At 43.4% G+C, this 23,249-nt stretch overlaps 1 protein-coding gene across 1 annotated transcript in view; it reads right to left on the bottom strand.

The window, feature by feature from the left end:
- Positions 1 to 23,249, bottom strand: part of LOC126272831 (UDP-glycosyltransferase UGT5-like) — a 103,497-nt gene that overhangs the window by 22,890 nt on the left and 57,358 nt on the right. Inside the window, exon 5 of the mRNA XM_049976031.1 lies at positions 16,497 to 16,719. Within this exon, the coding sequence (XP_049831988.1) occupies positions 16,497 to 16,719 (223 nt within the window). The remainder of the gene's footprint in view (positions 1 to 16,496; positions 16,720 to 23,249) is intronic.

Below are 23,249 nucleotides of genomic sequence, written 5' to 3' on the forward strand. Positions count from 1 at the left end.
GGGCGATGCAAAACTTTTATTGATGTGTGTATTAGCACTGTGAAACGTGGGATATCTCCTATGTCTGCAATTAATGTTAGGAAACCCGTGTGGTATTACATTCGAACTGAAGTGGGGCTCAATTATCACGAACTTTCTGCCACATCCTATTGTTCATAAACTGGTCATGGTCCGTCACCTAATCGTGTAATTTTTTCTATGAAGGTATTGTTATGGGGAATTTGGTAACATACAACATAGTTGTAAAGTTTGCAAGGTAGGAGACGGATACTGGCAGAAGTAAAGCTGTGAGTACCGGGCGTGAGTCGTGCTTCGGTAGCTCAGATGGTAAAGCACTTGCCCGCGAAAGGCAAAGGACCCGAGTTCGAGCCTCGGTCGGGCACACAGTTTTAATCTGCCAGGAAGTTTCATAGTTGTAATGTTAATGTTTTAATAGATGTGACTGTGCAGGTTTCTTTCGAGTTCACTTTGAATAGCTCAAGTTCCACGGCACAGTACGCAAGTCTCGTGGGGCCGTTACGTTCCTACTTGGCGTTGAGTATGGTCCTCCTTATCATCGATTTAACATTTTGTCGCTTGGATTCCAAAAACGCTGCTAAGTCAGATTATTTTAATCATTGCAACATTCCTGCCGACAAGTAGTCCTCGTCAGGTTATTTGTAAGTGAATCGGGTACGATACTTGTAATATGACACGTAAATACTAACTAGAAAATATTACTATACAATTTGTTTCATAGTTCAGTTTGGCTTGACATCCATACGTTATCGTGGTTCCGTCACTGTGTCTTTATTTTAATTACAATCTATTTGTGTTCTTGGAGTAATAACGGTTGGTGGTACTAAATCTGACTTGTCATCAGATAGAATTTTCAAATTGACTTCCTTTTCTATTATGTAATAGTTTATTTGACAAATGTATGGTTGCCATCAGTTTCGGTTGTGTTTGCGAGTGGTATCGTTGGTGCACAGACATACATTAGCAGACTGCCAATGGAGCATCTTTTACTGAAACCTCACTTTTTTTTTTTTTAAAGTAAGAGAGCGTCATCAGGAAGTTTGTTTGTGATACTACTACTATTTTCTGAAACAAAATTACGATGTGAGCTTTACGAGGTGATCTAAATAAGTGCTATAATTGAGTAAATATCTGCGTAACAGTTAACTTCCTTAAAACAATGTACGTGTTTAACTCAAGTAACACGGTCACACTTTTAAATCAAACAATAGTTTTCATAAGAACACTCAATTGAATTAACACACTTGTTATCAACGACAAACAGCATCCTCTGCTTATAGGAGACTTTAATAACGAGTATACTATTCGAAGAATAGCCGAAGTTGATTATAACTGGTTAAGAGAATCACTGAGCTACGTTTCTTGAAACCCATTAAAAATGTATAAATTATTTCAACATAGCCGGTATTTCGGATAATACAGACTGTATTATAATTGTGTTACTTCTGCCAGTACCTCGTTTCCTACCTTCCAAACTTAACAGAAGCTCTCCTGCGAACCTTACAGAAGTATCACTCCTGAAAGGCAAAGGTCCCGAGTTCGAGTCTCAGTCTGGCACATAGTTTTAATGTTTCGTATTAGCGCACACTCCGCTGCAGAGTGAAAATCTCATTCTGTATTATAATTATTTATGGTTACATACAATACAAAAATAAATATATGGAACATGTTTCTAGTTATGCTTACATTGAGACATGCTCCTTCTCTTGTATCATCCGTCTGCTGTACGAAAAATTACAGCCAAACACGACGCATTTTTCTAGATGTTACGAAACTCGAAAAATGGTTCAAATGGCTCTCAGCAGTATGGAACTTAACATCCGAGGCCATCAGCCCCTAGACTTAGAACTACTTAAACCTAACTAACCTAAGGACATCACACACATCCATGCCCGAGAAAGGATTCGAACCTGCGACCGTAGTAGCAACGCGGTTCGGGACTGAAGCGCCTAGAACCGCTCTGTCACAGCGGCCGGTGACAAGCTCGAAACGTAACGTAGTTATATCTGTTTATCCCCATTTTGACGACTGTTTTATCAGTAAAGAAACAGCCGTTTACATGTCCTTTGTATTGGCCTCCACGCTGCAATTATTCGGTGACACCAATAGTACTGTATAGGTTAAAACCAATCTAGTAATGTATGTCTTTGCGTTGGTGGTCTTGTGTGATCTCTGGTTATTTCGTAATATTTTATGTCTCTATTCGTTTTATTGTCTGATAATCTGAATGAAGTCGTTGGATCCCTATCAGCGAGAGCGGCAATATCGCGGAACGATAGCTCGTAATCTCGATAGGACCAGGTGGTGCCACTGGGAAATTCGGACACGTGCTGCTCGACGCATCTCCTTCATACACGAGGCGTCACACGACCTTCTAGCAGGCAAACAATACTCAAAGGGCTTTTCTGAATACAAAAACCGCTGCTTAATGTTTCCTTATATGCAGAGTGTAGACTCCCACCTACTGCATGTAGTTACGAATCATTATCATATCGAAAAACGTGGTACACAACTGTCTTTGTTAGCTGCGTATACAGAGGGAGGGAAGGAGGGGAGGGAGGGAGAGAGAGAGAGAGAGAGAGGTAGGCGGGAGTTAGGTAGAAGGGAGAGAGGAATAGATGTTCTGAAAGAATACTACATAATTATGAATATTAATGTTACTACAGATCTGATAATGTACCAGTTAACGCGAAAAAGACACAGGAATTGAATGGAACTGAATTTTCAACAGTGAAAAGAGTGTGTTGAACATATCATCTTCATTCTTTCGATTTTACTCGGGCAGTGGTCGCCAAACTGCGGCTGGCTGCCCACGTGTGGCTCTCTGGCCCACGAAGAGTGGCTCTTCCACAAAGTACCACTTGAGGGCGTGAGGCTGAAACTTGGTGGCCATGTGCACAAGTAGATTTTCCGCCTGAGCGTGTCCATTTACTTCGTTGTAGACGTTACGTCTAATCTAATACAGCTTAATAGTAACCCGCAGGATAAAGTAAACAAAATTTTGATGTTAACAAATTGTCTGTTGGCTTCTGTCTCGGGCTCTTCGGCCGCCGTTTGTTTGACGATTTTTCTTACATATCGCCAGCAAGTGTCGCCGACACCGTTAAACTACACCCACCATTGCTGGCGAAGAGTGGCTGGCGTTGGTAAAACTTCACCTCCATTGCTGGTGGTGGGCTAGCATCGAGCTCGCGGCCGCAGGTTATGCCAACGTGCAAGGGCTTTGCCGTGGTCATTGCTGTTGTGGTTCTCCCCCTCCTACTATCAACGTTCGTTCGTTGCAGCACGGGAATTCAGGATCTATTCACCCTGAAGATTTATTCCTTCTTGTTTAAGCTATTGTCGTGTTTGTGTTTTTGCATAGCTTCCCTGGAAAGCAGGTGTGCCTGCTCTTTTCTACAGGAGAAAATTCCTTGTCGGCGAATTTTATTATGTGGCCAGCCTCACACAGCGCGTGCTCAGCCACGGCCTATTTGGCCATCACCTGTAATGCCGCTTACCTTAGGCGATGACGGATCGTCCAGTCACACCAACACTAATTTTTCCACATATACATGGTGTGCAGGATATTCCCGACATCGCAACTGGGGTCTTCTCTCGTTCCAATCTGAGACACTCTTCGAATTTGTTTATAAATAGCCTTTACGCTGTGTTTCCACAATACATATCCGATTCTGTCGGTCACCCTGGGAATGTACGGCAGAAAGGCTGCACCCGACATGTCTTTTTCCGATGTGTCACGTAGCCCAGTTCATGATTTTATGACGCTTTTTATGTAACGAGTGGTGCTCACAGAATTAAACAGGGAAGCAATGCAGATACACAAGCATGATAGTAGCTTCAACAAGAAGGGAGAAAGCCTCAGGGTGAACGGATCCTGGATTCCTGTGCTATAGCGAATGTGGCAAGGGGAGAACCGTAGTGGTAATGACTGCGGAATAGCCCTTGCACTTTGGCGTGCCAGGTACCTACAGTCTGCGGCCGCGAACTCGACTTCAGTCCACCACCAGCAATGGAGGGTGGAACTTTGACGATGGCAGCCATCAGTGCTGGCGAAACGTCAGAAAAATCTTATGAGACAAACGTCTGCCGAAGAACCCGTGACAAAAGCCAACTGACAGTTCGTTAACAGGTGGCCACGAAAGCCTTAACATCTTTGTAATTTTGTTGATGTTAGAAATTATTTCATTTGAAAATAAATTATACCTTTTTGTTTATGGTTTAGAAAGAGAAACTTTGATTCACTTTCTAATTATTTCAGAAGGTCTCCTAGAAAATAATTCTGATACTGAGATTTGGAAATTGAAGCAACACTTTTAACTATGAGTGAAACTTTCCTTATCAACTTTCAAAAATTCAAAATCAGCAAAGCGACGTTAGTCTTTGGTTAAAAACCGATAGATAGTACTGTTCCAATATTAAGTTTTTATTTATGTGAAATTGACACTGGAACTTTGAAATGCAGTTACTGGATTTAAAAAAATGGCAAGTAATTGTGAAGATCCAAATTTGGACGTCTGTGCTAATATAGAAGTAGTAGCGAAGCTCAAATGTGAATTTAGTTTACAAATGGTCTGCTTTCAAAGACCTGGAGAAAGAAGAAGTGTTCATTTTTAATCTTTGTAGTACTATTCCTGGCACATAATTGCAATCAGCTGGAAAAACTAGTGTTTGCTGTTCTTTCCTCATTCCAAACTGCACGTTCATCTGAAGAATAATTTTCAACCATAAACCTAATCATCAGTAAATTGAGAATTCGTATTACGCATAAGATCCTGGAACCGTGCATAAATTTAAAACCACCAACACTCAGTTTGACTTACCCGAACTTTCCAAGGAGGAATTTTTAAATTTCACGTTCAATAAATGTTCAAGCATGAGAATCTTACCAACATATCGTCATTGGACCATCGGATACACTATTGTATGAACGACATAGAAATAAGTATAACTGGCGTAGAGAAGCAACTTAAAGATCTGAAAACAAATAAATCACCAGTTCGATTTTACAATGAGTACTCTACGGCATTAGCCCCTTACCTAGCCTGCATTTATCGTGAATCTCTCGCTTAGCACGAAGTGAAAAACAGCGCAGGTGACATCACTATATAAGAAAGATAAAGAAGGGACCCGCAAAATTATAGACCAAAATACCTAACTTTTGTTTGGTGCAGATTCCTCGAACACTTTCTTAGCTGGAATTATAAATTTTCTTGAGGCTAAGCAGCTTATGTCCACGAATCAATATAGTATAAAAAGCATCGCTCGTAGGAAACTCAGCTTGACCTTTTCTCGTATGATATACTGAGAGCTATGGATGAAACGAAACAGGAAGTTTAAATATTTCTAGATTTCCGGAAAGCGCGGTGCCCCATTGGAGGCTGTTAACGAAAGTACGAGCATATGGAATAAGTTCACAGATATGTGAATAATAATAGAATCCAGTTTGTTGTCCTCAACGGCGAGTGTTCATCAGAGACAAGTGTATCGTCTGGAGTGCCCCAGTGAAGTGTGTTAAGGTCGCTATTATTTTCTGTTTACGTAAATGATTTGGCGGACAGGGTGGGCAACAGTCTGCGGATGTTTGCTGATGATGCTGTGGTTTACGGTACGGTGTCACTCTTGAGTGACTGTACGCAGATATAAGATAACCAAGATTTCCATTTGGTGTGGTGAATGGCAGCTAGCCCTAAATGTGGAAAAACGTAAGTTAATGCCGTTGAGTAGGAAGAACAAACCTGTAATGTTCGGATATGATATTACTAGTCCCCAGATTCACACAGTCAAGTCGTTTAAATATCTCGGCGTAACGTTGCAAAGCTGTATGAGGTGGAACTAGCAGGCGAAAATTGTGATAGCGAAGGCAAATGGTTGACTCGGGTTTATTGGGAGAATTTTAGGGAAGTGTGGTTTACCTGTAAAGGAGACCGCATATAGGACGCTGGTGCGACCTATTCCTGGGTACTGCTCGAGTGTTAGTGATCCTTACCAGGGCTGATTGAAGGAAGACATTGAAGCAATTCAGAGGCGGGCTGCTAAATTTGTTACCGGTAGGTTCCAACAGAACGTAAGTGTTGCGAAGATGCTTAGAGAACTCAAATCGGAATCCCTGGAGGGAAGGCAACGTTCTTTTCGGGAAACAATATTAGGATAATTTAGAGAACCGGTATTTGAAGCTGAGTGCCGAATGATTCTGCTAACGCCAACTCGCATCGCGCGTAAGGACCACGAAGATAAGGTACGAGAAATTAGAGCTCATACAGAGGCGTACAGACAGTCGTTTCTTCCTCGCTCTCTTAGCAAGTGGAACAGGAGGGGACATGACAAGTAATGGTTCAGGCTACCATCCGCCACGCACTTTACGGTGCTTGCGGAGTATCTATGTAGATGCAGATGAATATGTAGACGCAAGGCCGTTCTTCACAATCGTGTTGCACAGTATTGTCATGATTCAATATTACTGGGTAGCTTAGGATTTGATTTTAACAATAAATAATATAGGTGCAATTTTGTCATATGATGACACGGTTGGAGAGCGTAGCTGTTATTTGAAGACAAATGTTGATGGTGTTGGAAACTTGAACAAATCTGCATTTGCAGCTCATATTGCTGAAGAAAATCATTCGGTGAGGAACTTTGAGAACATTTTACATCTAGCAGAAAAAGGAGCCAGTAACAATATATTAGAAGAAATAGAAATACACACACACAAAAACAGCACCCCAGACTATATCCTTAATGAACAAACAAAGTTAACTAACACATCTTTCCTCAAAAATTTCCAAAAAATATTTTCCAACCTCCAAAGCAAATAATATTCCTACGCCTATCTGCAGATCAAGTAGCAAATTTATGTCACTACAATTATCACGACGCTAAATGTAATTAAATAATGTACTGCTTTACCTATACAGTTCTTAAAAAATGGAACAAATTTATAATTAATGAGACAGAATCCGCTAAAAAAATCAATAAATCAATGTCTATCGGTACTAGAGTAAAAGGAGTTTATGTTGCATAAGTGAATATATGGTATTTTTCCAAACATTGGACATCATCAAATGTTACGATATACACTCCTGGAAATGGAAAAAAGAACACATTGACACCGGTATGTCAGACATACCATACTTGCTCCGGACACTGCGAGAGGGCTGTACAAGCGATGATCACACGCACGGCACAGCGGACACACCAGGAACCGCGGTGTTGGCCGTCGAATGGCGCTAGCTGCGCAGCATTTGTGCACCGCCGCCGTCAGTGTCAGCCAGTTTGCCGTGGCATACGGAGCTCCATCGCAGTCTTTAACACTGGTAGCATGCCGCGACAGCGTGGACGTGAACCGTGTGTGCAGTTGACGGACTTTGAGCGAGGGCATATAGTGGGCATGCGGGAGGCCGGGTGGACGTACCGCCAAATTGCTCAACACGTGGGGCGTGAGGTCTCCACAGTACATCGACGTTGTCGCCAGTGGTCGGCGGAAGGTGCACGTGCCCGTCGACCTGGGACCGGACCGCAGCGACGCACGGATGCACGCCAAGACCGTAGGATCCTACGCAGTGCCGTAGGGGACGGCACCGCCACTTCCCAGCAAATTAGGGACATTGTTGCTCCTGGGGTATATCGGCGAGGACCATTCGCAACCGTCTCCATGAAGCTGGGCTACGGTCCCGCACACCGTTAGGCCGTCTTCCACTCACGCCCCAACATCGTGCAGCCCGCCTCCAGTGGTGTCGCGACAGGCGTGAATGGATCGACGAATGGAGACGTGTCGTCTTCAGCGATGAGAGTCGCTTTTGCCTTGGTGCCAATGATGGTCGTATGCGTGTTTGGCGCCGTGCAGGTGAGCGCCACAATCAGGACTGCATACGACCGAGGCACACAGGGCCAACACTCGGCATCCTGCTGTGGGAAACGATCTCCTACACTGGCCGTACACCTCTGGTGATCGTCGAGGGGACACTGAATAGTGCACGGTACATCCAAACCGTCATCGAACCCATCGTTCTACCATTCCTAGCCCGGCAAAGGAACTTGCTGTTCCAACAGGACAATGCACGTCCGCATGTATGCCGTGCCACCCAACGTGCTCTAGAAGGTGTAAGGCAACTACCCTGGCCAGCAAGATCTCCGGATCTGTCCCCCATTGAGCATGTTTGGGACTGGATGAAGCGTCGTCTCACGTGGTCTGCACGTCCAGCACGAACGCTGGTCCAACTGAGGCGCCAGGTGGAAATGGCATGGCAAGCCGTTGCACAGGACTACATCCAGCATCTCTACGATCGTCTCCATGGGAGAATAGCAGCCAGCATTGCTGCGAAAGGTGGATATACACTGTACTAGTGCCGACATTGTGCATGCTCTGTTGCCTGTGTCTATGTGCCTGTGGTTCTGTCAGTGTGATCATGTGATGTATCTTACCCCTGGAATGTGTCAATAAAGTTTCCCCTTCCTGGGACAATGAATTCACGGTGTTCTTATTTCAATTTCCAGGAGTGTATAATAGCACCTTTGATACTCATATGTTTGTAAGGTCTTTGTATGTATCAAAAGAAGTGGCGCGCAGTAGAAATCGTTTCAGTGACAAATCTAAAGTGTTCAGTGAGAAAAAATTACGTGTGCAACAATAAGAATGCAGTGGGAATGTATTCACATCTGTTGGACGAATGTTATGAAAACAAACATTCCAAACCGATATTTCACTTAAGTCACATCCAATGAAAATCTGTAAAGCATCCATCTGCGTGTGTCGTGCTTATAATTATGTATTATTTATATTTTAGAACAATTAATCTGTAAGAAACGCACCACATATTGTAAGGAAAGCATGTAAACCGTCTGAGGATGAATCACAACGATTCGAAACCGGGAACGGTACCCTTTGAATAAAGGAACTGAAAGTAAATTTGTGGCTGGTTGCTGTCCATCACGATCAATAATATAGTTGTTGCATGTGATATCAAGTTCTTTCAACGTACGTGAAAATGAACTACGACTTAAAGTTTGAAGGTAATTTTTTAAATGTAATTTTTGTGTCGTGATGTAAAAGAGTCTGTAGCGTCGAGAACTGAGAAAGGTATGTTGATATGGTTCCAACATGTAGAGAGCATGAACGAATGGACGTAGACTAAACAAGTATGCAAGATGAGTTTGGAAGGGAGAGTTGATGGGGACGTTTCTAGCATGGGCCAGCTTAGGAGTACCCCAGTTGATTCAATAACAATCTACCTACCTATGTAGTTTAAGTTTAAAAAGCTTTTGCTCTAAAAAGAAATTTCAGTCCTTGTATTGTTGATATCTCTCTCTGGTAACAAACGAGTTTTCCGCACAATGAGCTAAGCTAGCACTATCACAGTAACGATTTACTCTTAGACTTTTCATTCTCATCAAGCAACAAACCTGTAGACCACCATACACGTCGACAGAAAGACGTGGCACATATGTGAGACTCAGGAGTTATAGTCGTGCGGGTAGGGGTTCAAATTCGCTTCTGGCTATCCAGATTCATATTTTCTGCGATTTCTGTAAATCGCTTAAGGCGAGCTCCTCGGCAGAGTTCCCTTCTTCGCATGTATCCTGAGCCCGAGCTAGTGTTCCGTCTATAATGACATCATCGTTGACGTCACGTTTAACGCTAAACTTCTTCCTTTTTTACCAGGTAAGTTATTCACGTTGCAGATTTACCTGTAACAGAGAAAAACTACCTTCGCTTCGCAGATTAAAGACAAAAAAAATAGGTTCCAGTAGTGCCGAAACTCTGATCAACCTCTAAATTCGCACACAATATCGGGAAGTTTCCCGTTTACCGTCTACAGTAACCGCTGAAAAATATTGGTACCAGACCATCAAAATGGGATGCTCATTGAGCGATACGTTCGTGGACATAGATAACTTTACAAGATATTTGTCATTGACTATTTTGAAAGACCCCACGAACCATGGGGAGTGCCAAGTTGAGGTGACTTGCGCACATCAACCATACGTAAGTACACTGACATGACGAAAGTCATGGGATAGCGATGCGCACGTATACAGACGGCAGAAGCATCGAGCACACAAGGTGTAGAAGAGTAGATCATTTGCGGAGCTGTCATTTGTACTCATATGATTCGTGTGAAAACATTTCTGACTTGATTATGGTCGTACTATGGAAATGAACAGACGTTGAACGTGGAGTGGTAGGTCGAGCTAGATGCCTGGGACATTCCACTTTGGAAATCGGTAGGAAATTCAATATTCCGAGATCCACAGTTTCAAGAGTGTGCCAAGAACACCAAATTTCAGGCATTTCCTCTCACCACGGACAACACAATGGCCGGCAGCAGCGACGTTTGTGTAGAATTGTCAGTGCTAACAGACAAGCAACACTGCCTGTAATTACTGCAAATATCAATGTGGAACGTACAACTAACGCATCCGTCAGGAATGTGCGCCGAAATATGGCGTTAGTGAGCTATGGCAGCTGACGACCGACGTGAGTGCCTTTGCTAACAGCACAACGTGGCCTGCAGAGCCTCTCCTGTGTTCCTGACCATATCGGTTGGATACTATACAAATGGAAAACCGTGGCCTAGTGAAATGAATCCCGACTTCAGATGATAAGAACTGAAGGTTGGGTTCGCCGGCCATGGCGGCCGAGCGGTTCTAGGCCCTACAGTCTAAATCCGCGCGGCCGCTGCAGTCGAAGCTTCGAATCCTGCCTCGGGCATGGATGGGTGTGATGTCCTTAGGTTAGTTAGGTTTAAGTAGTTCTAAGCTCAAGGGGACTGATGACCTCAGAAGTTAAGACCCTTAGTGCTCAGAGCCATTTGAACATTTTTGAAGGTTGGGTTCGAGTATGGCGAAAGCCCGACGGAGCCAAGGTGTCGACAAGGCACTGAGGGAGCTGGTGGTGGCTCCATAATCATGTGAGCAGTGTTTGCATGGCATGTACTGAGTCCTGTGGCCCAACTGAACCTCACTGATTGGAAACGGTTGTGTGTGGTTAACTGGAGACAATATGCATACATTCATGGATTCGTGTACCCAAACAACTGTGGAATTTTTATGGATGACAGTGCGCGATGTTACCGGGCCACTACTGTTTGCGATTGGTTTGAGGAACATTCTGGAAAGTTCGAGCGGATGATTTGGCCACCCACAACGCCTGACAAGAATCCCACAGAACAGCCACAGAATCCCACGTGTACAACAACGACATATCTGTGGAGAGGCAGACATTCACATGTTTCCTGAACAGGGGAAGCAGCCCCTTCAGCAACTGTAGAGACAACGGTCTTGCTGATTGTCTTGATCTGGCCTTGTAAGATTGGCCGAGAAGCTTTCGCTATGCCGGTACTGCGAATGGCGGAAACCAATGGGAAACTTCCCAAGAGCATGCAGTTCTACTGTATGGCTAAATGTATTTGTTCTCATGATGGCGATATCAGGAAATATATTTCTCTGGAGTGTAGCGTTGTATGGCAGTGAAGCGCGAACAATAAGCAGTTCAGTCAAGAGAGAACAGAAGATTTTGAAATGTGGGGCTACAGAAGAATGATGAAGGTTAAATGGATATACCGAATTAAATGGGCAAAAAGTCAATTTATGTCACATATTGACTGTAAGAAGGGATTTGTTGACAGGACACACCCTGAGACATCAATGAATTGACTGGGACCTTAGGGACGGGAAGCTTCGCGAACGTGCTTACCTCCAAGGCGTCGCCTCCCAGGACTTGGGCCGCCGGAGAGTCTCATCGCAACGAGAGGTCCTGCTCTCAGAGGAGCTAGTTGACGATTTCTCAGTGGAGCAGAATAACCTTTCTTGGCCAGTGACTAAGGAATGGCTGTTGCAATTCTGTAACAACTGTCGAACATGACACCATATTCCTAAAACCTGGAAGAGGTCAACGATCATCGCCATATTGGAACCCGGCAAGCCAGTTCTGATGCCAAGAATTTTCGCCCTATATCTAGTTTGTGCCATTTTTATAAAATCTTCGGAAGAATATTGCTTCATCGTCTCGGCCGTGTCACCGAACCAAAACTGATCCCACAATAATCTGAGTTTGGTGTAATTGCACAGTGCAAATCCTCAATCTGATACAGAATAGCGAGAAAGATTTTGAGCGCTGTTTGGTCACAGGAGCAGTGTTTGTAGACCTGTCCGCAATTTACCTTACTGTGCAACACAATACGGTACTCTACATCTACATGGTTACTCTGCAATTCACACTTAAGTGCCTGGCAGAGGGTTCATCGAACCATTTTCATACTACTTCTCTACCATTCCACTCTGGAATAGCGCGTGGGAAAAAGGAACACCTAAATCTTTCAGTGCGAGCTCTGATTTCTCCTATTTTATTACGATGATCATTCCTCCCTATGTAGGTGGGTGTCAACAAAATATTTACGCATTCGGAAGAGAAAGTTGGTGATTGAAATTTCGTAGACCTCATGTAAGTAGGCTGTTTAGGTTTTTATATTCGTAACGCCATGTAGCGCTCTGTATGAAAATCACTGGCTGTGCTGTGTGCGGTCTGTGGCTGGTTTGCTTTTTTTTGTTGGGTATTGTAGTGTCGGGCAGCTGGATGTTAACAGCGCGTAGCGTTGCGCAGTTGGAGGTGAGCCGCCAGCAGTGGTGGATGTGGGGAGTGAGATGGCGGAGTTTTGAGAGCGGATGATCTAGACAGAGACAGTAAATTTGTAATATTGGATATCATGGACTGATATAGATATTATAACTTTTGAACACTATTAAGGTAAATATATTGTTTGTTCTCTATCAAAATCTTTCATTCGCTGACTATGCCTATCAGTAGTTAGTGGCTTCAGTAGTTAGAATCTTTTATTTAGCTGGCAGTAGTGACGGTCGCTGTATCGCAGTATTTCGAGTAACAATGATTTTTGTGAGGTAAGTGATTTGTGAAAGGTATAGGTTAATGTTAGTCAGGGCTATTCTTTTGTAGGGATTTTTGAAAGTCAGATTGCGTTGCGCTAAAAATATTTGTGTCAGTTTAAGCACAATCGTGTATAATTGTTCAAAGGGGACGTTTCAACACTTAAGTGCCTGGCAGAGGGTTCATCAAACCATTTTCTCACTACTTCTCTACCATTCCACTCTGGAATAGCGCGTGGGAAAAAGGAACACCTAAATCTTTCAGTTGGAGCTCTGATTTCTCCTATTTTATTATGATGATCATTTCTCCCTACGTAGGTGGGTGTCAACAAAATATTTACGCATTCGGAAGAGAAAGTTGGTGATTGAAATTTCGTAAATCTCGCCGCAAAGAAACATGCCTTTGTTTCAGTGACTGCAACCCAAACTCGTGTATCAATCAGTGACACTCTCACCCCTATTGCGCGATAACAAGAAACGAGCTGCCCTTCTTCGCACTTTTTGGATGTCATCCGTCAATCCTACCTGGTACCTATCCCATTCTGAGCAGCAATGTTCCAGCAGAGGCTGTCTCTTTAGTAGGTTTGTCGCATCTTCTAGGCCTTTGTTTCGCCTTCCTCACAATATTATATATGTGGTCTTTCCAATTTAAGTTTCTCGTAATTCTAATTCCTAGGTATTCAGTCGAATTGGCAGCCCTTAAAGTTGTGCGATTTATCCTATACCCAAAATTTATCGGACTTCTTTTAGTATCCATGTGGATCACCTCGCACTTTTCTTTGTTTAGTGCTAATTGCCACTCATTACTTCAGGGGAATAAAGAGCTAGCACGAACTAAATCAATTAACGACAATATTTTGACGATTTTTAAACCTCTAACACTTGAAAATGCTGTAAGGCCGAAATCTAGATTGTGGAATAAAACCTGTTGTACATTCAAACGAATGTTAAATCTTTCAAACAAGTAACGAGAGATTTTGACGTTATCGAATTTATAGAAACTCTCCTTTAGAACCGTAGACTCTACGTCGAACTAGAGGGTGCAAATAGTAGATGGAGAATACAAAAACGCGTTCTGCTCCAAAGTAGCGTCATAGTACCATCCTTGTTTGACATCTAAGAGTAACGATCAGCCACAACTTTTTAACACAAAAATCTTAATTCCATTGCCGATCTCGCGCTGTCTCGACTCAAATATTTCGACTTCAGACTCTCTCAGGGCCACAGCTACAATAATCACCTGGAACCGAAACCGGCTAAAACTCAAGTATGCGCTTTTCATCTACGACAAAAAACACGAAAATAGAAAATTAAAAGTTCTATGGGATGGCATGGAACTGGAGCACTGTCGTTATCTAAAAACGTGGGGGTCGCACTGGACCGTGCGCTGACGCTCAAGCAGCACTGTGTAAGCATTAAACAAAAACTATGCGCCCGCAATAACATAATCAGTAAGCTCACAAGCAATGGATGAAGTGGCCAACTGACAGTACTCAGAACATCGGCATTTGCATTACGTTACTCTGCAGCTGAGCCGGCCGAAGTGGCCGTGCGGTTCTAGGCGTTGCAGTCTGGAACAGCGAGACCGCTACGGTCGCAGGTTCGAATGCTGCCTCGGGCATGGATGTGTGTGATGTCCTTAGGTTAGTTAGGTTTAACTAGTTCTAAGTTCTAGGGGACTAATGACCTAAGAAGTTGAGTCCCATAGTGCTCAGAGCCATTCGAACCATTTTTTTCTGCCGCTGAATACGCCTGCCCTCCATGTGGATGTTGCCGCCAACGAGATATGTAGAATGACATCAGGATGCTTGAGGGCCACGCCTAACCTCTGCAGTCTGGTGGGGGCAATCTCGCCAGATATAAGACGGTAAGTTACCACGAACACAGAGAGATGCAGAGTGGAACTGAAAGCTGCTCACCCATTGCATGGACACCAATTTCCGTTAAGCAGGCTGAAATCTAGGAAGAGCTTTCCAGAAACTTCCGTCTACGAGAGAGCATCACCGTCAATGGCACGACAAAACCTGTGGACAACCTGAAATGCAGATGTCGCATCGTGGATCCTAGCTTCGGAAGCCCTAGCCCCTGTAGAAAATCTGCAATGGAAAACGTGGAAGTCCCTCAATAGACTGAGAAGTGGGGTGTGTATAACAAAGGATAATATGGCCAAATGGAACTCTCTTGGGCCCCGTCCAACCACCAAGCCCCTGTACAGCTGTGGCAACTGTCCTCTCGGTTGGAGGATCTACTGTGGGCCAGAGACAATGCCGTCGAAGTTTGCTAATTTTTGATCTGACTATATTTAGAATTTATAATGTGTTTATTTACAACTATTATTATATGGTTCTAATTGTCTCAAATTATATCTATATTTTCTCGTTATGTGTTAATTTTATATATTTAGTCTGTTTTTCTCTTTCTGTCTATTTTGTATGTAACGCTTTTGACACGGATAAATAAATAACTTCCCTCCGCCGTGGAAACAGTTCCAGCAGGATAGATCCAAGCACGGGCTGTTCAGAGCGGCGCAGCTCCACCCATCGGCAGATTTCCGCCTATGCTATGGGCCAACTAATGTGCAGGCTAATCCTAACATTGGTTGCTAGTGGGCATTGATGTAAATCAATAGGGAAAGATGAAAATTTGTTCCAGACCAGGATTCGAAACCGGGTCTCGTGCTCACTAGACAGTTGCTTTGACAACTAAGCCATTTGGACACCGTGGTCAGTGCAGCTGCACGAGCTAATCTAGTACGACTCCCATCAAACCCAAATTCACAACTTATCCACACACTACGAGTACAGTGCCCATTTCCCGTCATCCTTATTACTCGTGGCGTTTTTTCTGATTCCCCTAAGAGTTCGCGCCCGCTGTGCATCCGAACCGAACAGATCATTGGCCATCTTCGCCTTAATCATATATATGTGTCGTCTGATGCCAACTGAGGACCGAGGACCGAATAGTAGCGGCTTCGGTCAAGAATACCATCATAACGAGCGGGAGAGCGGTGTGCTGACCCCACGCCCCTCCTATCGGCATCCTCCCTTGAGGATGACACGGCGGTCGGATGGTCCCGGTAGGCCACTCGTGGCCTGAGGACGCAGTGCTTTTCTATCCAAAAGAACAGACACTAAATATATTTAAGTAAAGTTTTAGTTTTCCAGGCGAATGCCTGATAGAAGTCTGTGAGAGTTCGGTACTGAGTATTGCAAGCAAATGTTTTTTGGTTAGCTCATATCCTTTTGTGTTGTCATAAACCTTCCTCTTGTTCATTAGGAACGTGTTATTCCTTAGGCCTCTCGCTATCTGAGATATACCAGAAAAAAGTCTGGAGAATACAGCAGAGTGGGTCCTAGGATTGAGAACAGAAACAAGATTCAATTGGATGTAGGTTGCGACAGTTAAGCAGAGGTGAAGGGCCTTGCGCAGTTTAGGGCAGCACAGAGAACTGGTTTAAACTAGTCTTCGGTGTAAAAGCCACAACAAAAGTTTCAGGGAAGTGGACTAAAGCTGCAAAGATTTGCCAAAAGGTGAAGTGTATAGCAGCGTAGCAGTTTTCACCGCCTATGGACGCGGAGTTGAGACAAGCAGAGACGTACTGAGGACGTCGTTCTGCGGCATCCACTTGCTGGCCATCACGTTGGGCGGCAGGCGCGGCACCTTGGCTGGGTCCACCTTCCAGAGAACCCTCTGCGGCAGCTCGGCGAAGACGTCCAGCAGCGCCTGGAGCTTCTCCGGCGCGAACGAGTCTGGCCGCACCATGGTGCCCAGGCTGAAGTACACCACGCCCTGCGGGCTGCCGTCCAGGAACTGCTGCAGCTCCTGCAGACACGCAGGCGCCGAGCTCTCGCTATTGCGCAGCTGGGATTGGCACTGTACTGAGTCAGTGGTGACTTAACATAAACTATTAACGAATAGAGTGGGCGAACTAAAAAGTCCCGGAAAGTATTATTTTATGCATCTTATGACAGGCGACCGAGCGTACGTAATCTGCTCTGGGTTCGGATGATATCGGTTGGAGTGTCTATGTTACACTGAGTGGAATATCTTCCGGGACATTTTTGTTTTAAATACCTGTACAAAAAAACATATTACAGTAGCAAACATAATGTCATTTAACCAGCTTTGCATTTGAGTCGAACTGAGATTTGTTTCACGATGATACCATTTGTGTCACATTAGCATGTCACATTGCTTCAGTTTGACTAAAGTAAAATTATAATTTCTCATTTCTCTCTTCGATACAACTAAAATTCTACGATACATATTTATTCCGAGCTTGTCTGCAGTAAAGACCGTTTAGAAGAAATTCTGTTTTCAAACAGTCTCCACATACTTTGAGAATCTCTCTCTCTCTCTCTGTGTCTCTATTGTGAATTTGAGTAGGTTCAAAAATGTAAAGGGACTCATTACATCCTACTGCCATCTAATCTAGTCCTGACTCACAATACTGTTCGTTGCATGATGCAATAACACAAATCATGTTGGGACAAAATGCTCAAATGTGTGAGAAATCTTATGGGACTTAACTGCTAAGGTCATCAGTCACCAAGCTTACACATTACTGAATCTAAATTATCCTAAGGACAAACACACACACCCATGCCCGAGCGAGGACTCGAACCTCCGCCGGGACCAGTCGCACAGTCCATGACTGCAGCGCGTCAGACTGCTCTGCTAAACCCGCGAGGCATTTCAGTAGGTTTTCTATCTATTTGATGTAATGAATGCAATTACAACAAGTACGTTTAATCCCCTTTTATGTCTGTATGACTTAGGATATTGCACCATACTGCATGTTCTACATCTACACCACACTCCGCAAGGCACCTAATGGTGTGTGATGGAGGGAACTTTCGGTACCACTATCTGATCCCTCCAGACCTGTTCCAGTCGCGGATAGGGCGTGGGAAGTATGATTGTCGGTAAGCCTCTGCATTGGCTGCAACTTCTCAAATTTTCTCCTCGTGGTCAATACGCGAGATGTATGCGGGGGGAAGTAATATGTTGTCTGACTCCTCCTGAAAAGTGCTGTCAAGAAATTTCAATAGTAAATCTCTTCGTGATGCACAACGCCTCTCTTGTAACGTCTGCCAGTGGAGTTTGTTTAGCATCTCCGTAATGCTCTCTCACCAGCTAAACGATCCCGTGACCAAACGCGCCGCTCTTCGTTGGGTCTTCTCTATCTCCCCTATCAGTCCTATCTGATGGGGATCCCAGATAGATGAACAATAGTCATGATTCGGGTGAATAAGCGCCTTATAAGCCACTTCTTTCGTGGATGAGTTACATTTCCTTAAGATCCATTCTATGAATCTGAGTCTGGCATCTGCTTACCCCACTATTTGTTTTGTTCGGTGATTCCACTTAAGGTCACTATGAATAGTTACGCCTACATATTTTACAGCAGACGCTGTCTACAGCTGTTTGTCATCAATAATGTAGCTGTACAGTAGTGGATTTCTTTTCCTATGTATGCGCAATATTTTACATTTATTTTATCGCTAGCTTTTTGGGAGTAGTAATGTTCTTAAGTTTTCAGTTATCTTTGTTTTTGAAATATTCCACGTAAAATTTGACAAGTGAACAGTTAAAATTTTGTAGTAGTCTACAAGCAAATACAAGAACTAATTACTTCAGTTAAAAGTCATCCATACTGAAATCGCTATTCAGTATTAAAAGTTACTGAAAAAATAGTGATCATAAAAAGTGGTTGTACAACATTAAGTTTAAAGGCCCATATCACATGTACATAAAAGTGTTTATTTTCATATATTTGTGTGTAAAAAGTGTTTCGATATTCTGCCTTTTCAGAAGTGTTGAGTTCCGATTTCAGTCAACTGATATAGTTTCTGGGTCCCCATACTAAGAGACAATGTTACTATAATTTATTATAGTGAAAGTACTAAGGAAGTGCAGCAGTTATTTTAACAGGTTTTCTGATATTAAAAGATGTACTGCCTAAAACTGTTCAGTCTGTAACAGATTCAGGCACTTCATGTTTCACTTAATCTCTCTTTAATGCAAGGAAGTATATTGTACGAAACAAAACACATAGTAATCGTGTCAGTTAAAATACCAGTTTAAGGGTCAATTACTTATCAGTGTTTTCGCAGAGTTACTAGGCAAAAGCACCTCATGTCTGTGTTAGTTTTGCTGCTCCCTTGTTGAATGATTTTGAGTAACGAGCCTTAGCTTGCTTGTCTTGGATATAGAAAGTAGAAGTTAATGAGAGCCAGTACATTGCCAGAACCTTTACAGTTTGTCTGTATTGCTCACAGAAAAATTAGTGTTCCAATAATTGATAGATTATGGTACTGTTTCGCCTCCTACTTGCAAAACAGACTCTAGTGCCAAGTAAAGCCATACATAGGTCAATTTTCGTAATGACGATTATAATCTCTTGGTACCAGTTTGTCTAACTAAGCTGGGAGCCATTTTTCTTTCCCTTAGCTACAGTTTGCTTTATGACCACCAGAACCTTGGTCCCATTGCCATTACTTCAAATATGTCTCGCTGTCGAAACATAGCCTTTTGCGTAACGAAGCAAGGTCCGGTACCTTAACCATCAGCACACTTACATGGCAATAGGTGTACCATTATTGCTGTAGCAGTAGTAGCCAGCTGTCATATAAACTTTGTCATATAATAATTTTTTTATGCATTTGTCATTGATTTAGGACCTATCACGTAAACGAGGAAGGAATCAAAACTGTCACTAAAAAGTGTTCTCTTTCAATTACACAATTAGAGGTATGAAGAAGGAGGGAGGAACATGGGTGCAAGTACTTCCCATTATATCACTACTTAAGGTAATATGTGGAACAAGGAGAATAAAGTTTAATATATGTGTGATATTGGCGAAAATGTTGCCTGGGGTTGTTAATTTCCACAATAGATGCGTTCTTTATCATCCATTTTCAGTATTGTATCAGTGAAGTTGCCCACTATGCTATATTTTTAACATATGAGTAGTTTTCGTTTCATGAGATTTCCTTGTGGTGGTGTGTGGTTCTATTTGTGTTGCCATGGTAAATACCGGGTGATCAAAATGTCCGCGTAAATTTGAAAACCGGATAAAACCCGGAATAATGTAGACACAGAGGTACAAATTGACACACATGCTTGGAATGACATAACCAAAAAAATAAAACAGTTTTTCGTACAGATGGCTGTTATCTGATCAGAATAGCAATAATTATCATAACAAAGTAAGAAAAAGCAAAGATGATGTTCTTTACAGGAAATGCTCAATATGTCCACCATCATTCCTCAACAATAGCGGTAGTCGACGAATAATGTTGTGACCAGCACTGTAAAGCATGTCCGGAGTTATGGTGAGGCATTGGCGACGGATGTGGTCTTTCGGCATCCGTAGAGATGTCGGTCGATCACGATACACTTGCGACTTCAGGTAACCCCAAAGCCAATAATCGTACGGACTGAGGTCTGGGGACCTGGTAGGCCAAGCATGACGAAAGTGGCGGCTGAGCACACGATCATCACCAAACGACGCGCGCAAGAGATCTTTCACGGCTAACGATATGGGGTGGAGCGCCATCCTGCATAAACATCGTACGTTCCAGCAGGTGTTTATCAGCCAGGCTGGGGATGATGCGATTCTGTAACATGTCGGCGTACCTCTCACCCGTAATGGTAGCAGTTACAAAACCAGAATCACGCATTTCCTCGAAGAAAAAAGGCCCGATAACGGTAAATGTGGTAAATCCAACCGATACCGTGAGTTTCTCGTCGTGCAATGGAGTTTCCACGACAGTTCTAGGATTTTTGGTAGCCCAAATTCTGCAGTTGTGATCGTTGACAGACCCTCGGAGCGTGAAATATGCTTCGTCGGTCTACAACACCTTACTCAACCATATTTTGCAACGTCCACACCGCAGATGCTCTCCACTCCACTAAATCGCCAGGTAACAGTTCATGATGCCGATGGATTTTGCACGGATTGCATCGGAGGGTACTCCTAAGTACCAACCAAACAGTAGTTATGGAATGCCGGTGCGACGTGCGACTGCACGAGCGCTGACTACCCCGTGCATAGACGAATCCGCTACAGTCTCCATTTCTTCCTGAACTATCTCAGCAGCATAACGCCTTGTGCTCGAACGGCCACTACGGGGTCTATCATCTAAACAACTCGTGGCTTCGAACTTCGAAATGATTCTCGCAACACCTGCATTTGTTAACGGACCTTTACCCGTTCGAATCCCCTTCCTATGGCGATAGGATCATAACGCTGAACTAACACATTCCCCATTGTGATAATACAGCTTCACTAAAAGTGCCTATTCAGCTAACGTCATCATGCTGCGACTGCTGGCGCATGTGATTATCTCTCTCATTACAGCTCCTTTTATACACGATTATCATGCGCAGTCACTGACGTTTTGCTGGCCAGCGCCAGCTGTCAAACATTTTGTGAACTTTGTTTTTTTTCGGTTCTAATAAAACCCCATGTCATTCCAAGCATGTGTGTCAATTTGTACCTCTCTATCTACATTATTCCGTGATTTCTTAAGTTTTCAAATTTATACTGACTTTTTGATTACCCCGTACTTCGTTACTATGACTGTCTTTTCTTCGGTACTCTAGTGAGAAACTGTTGACGTTGGAGATCGATATTAGTCAAATTGTAGATCACAGTGCAATATGTTTGTTGACATGTTAGCAGTATCTTACATGTTATGCAATATATAAGTGTGCATTTGAGTGTTGATCTCAGCTGTCTACATCTACATCTACATGATTACTCTGCAATTCACATTTAAGTGCTTGACACAGGGTTCATCGGACCACAATCATTCCACTCCAGGGAAAAACGAACACCTAAACCTTTCTGTTCGAGCTCTGATTTCTCTTATTTTATTTCGATGATCATTCATACCCATGTAGGTTGGGCTCAACTAAATATTTTCGCATTCGGAACAGAAAGTTGATGACTGAAATTTCGTAAATAGATCTCGCCGCGACGAAAAACGTCTTTGCTTTAATGACTTACATCCCAACTCGCGTATCATATCTGCCACACTCTCTCCTCTATTACGTGATAATACAAAACGAGCTGCCCTTTTTTACACCCTTTAGATGTCCTCCGTCAATCCCACCTGGTAAGGATCCCACACCGTGCAGCAATATTCTAACAGAGGACGAACGAGTGTAGTGTAAGCTGGACTTGTTGCACCATCTAATTGTCCTTCAAATGAAACGCAACCTTTGGCTCGCCTTCCCCACAGTATTATCTATGTGGTCTTTCCAACTGAAGTTGTTCGTAATTTTAACACCCAGGTACTTAGTTGAATTGACAGACTTGAGAATTGTACTATTTATCGAGTAATCGAATTCCAGCGGATTTCTTTTGGAACTCATGTGGATCACCTCACACTTTTCGTTATTTAGCGTCAACTGCCACCTGCCATACTATATAGCAATCTTTTCTAAATCGCTTTGCAACTGACACTGGTCTTCGGATGACCTTACTAGACGGTAAATTACGGCATCATCTGCGAACAACCTAAGAGAACTGCTCAGATTGTCACCCAGGTCATTTATATAGCTCAGGAACGGCAGAGGTCTCAGGACGCTTCCCTGGGGAACACCCGATATCACTTCAGTTTTACCCTATGAGTTGCCGTCTATTACTACGAACTGCGAATCCAGTCGCACAACTGAGACGATACCCCTAGGCCCACAGCTTGATTAGAAGTCGCTTGTGAGGAACGGTGTCGAAAGCTTTCCGGAAATCTAGAAACACGGAATTAACTTGAGATCCCCTGTCGATAGCGGCCATTACTTCGTGCAAATAAAGAGCTAGCTGTGTTGCACAAGAACGATGTTTTCTGGAACCATGCTAATTACGTATCAGTAGATCGATCCCTTCGAGGTGACTCATAATACAGTATATGCTCCAAAACCCTACTGCAAACCGACGTCAATGATATAGGCCTGTAGTTCGATGGATCACTCCTACTGCCCTTCTTAAACACTGGTGAGACCTGCGCAATTTTCCAATCTGTAGGTACAGATCTGTCGGTGAGCGAGCGGTTGTATATGATTGCTAAGTAGGGAGCTATTGTATCAGCGTAACCTGAAAGGAACCTAATCGGTATACAATCTGGACCTGAAGACTCGCCTGTATCAAGCGATTTGAGTTGTTTCACAAACCCTAAGGTATCTACTTCTAAGAAACTCATGCTAGCAGCTGTTCGTGTGTCAAATTCTGGAATATTCCATTCGTCTTCCCTGGTGAAGGAATTTCGGAAAACTGCGTTCAATAACTCCGCTTTAGCGGCACAGTCGTCGGTAACAGTACCATCGGCACTGCGCAGCGGAGGTAT

Source organism: Schistocerca gregaria, chromosome 5 (genome assembly GCF_023897955.1).
Source record: "Schistocerca gregaria isolate iqSchGreg1 chromosome 5, iqSchGreg1.2, whole genome shotgun sequence".
Classification (NCBI taxonomy): Eukaryota; Metazoa; Arthropoda; class Insecta; order Orthoptera; family Acrididae; genus Schistocerca; species Schistocerca gregaria.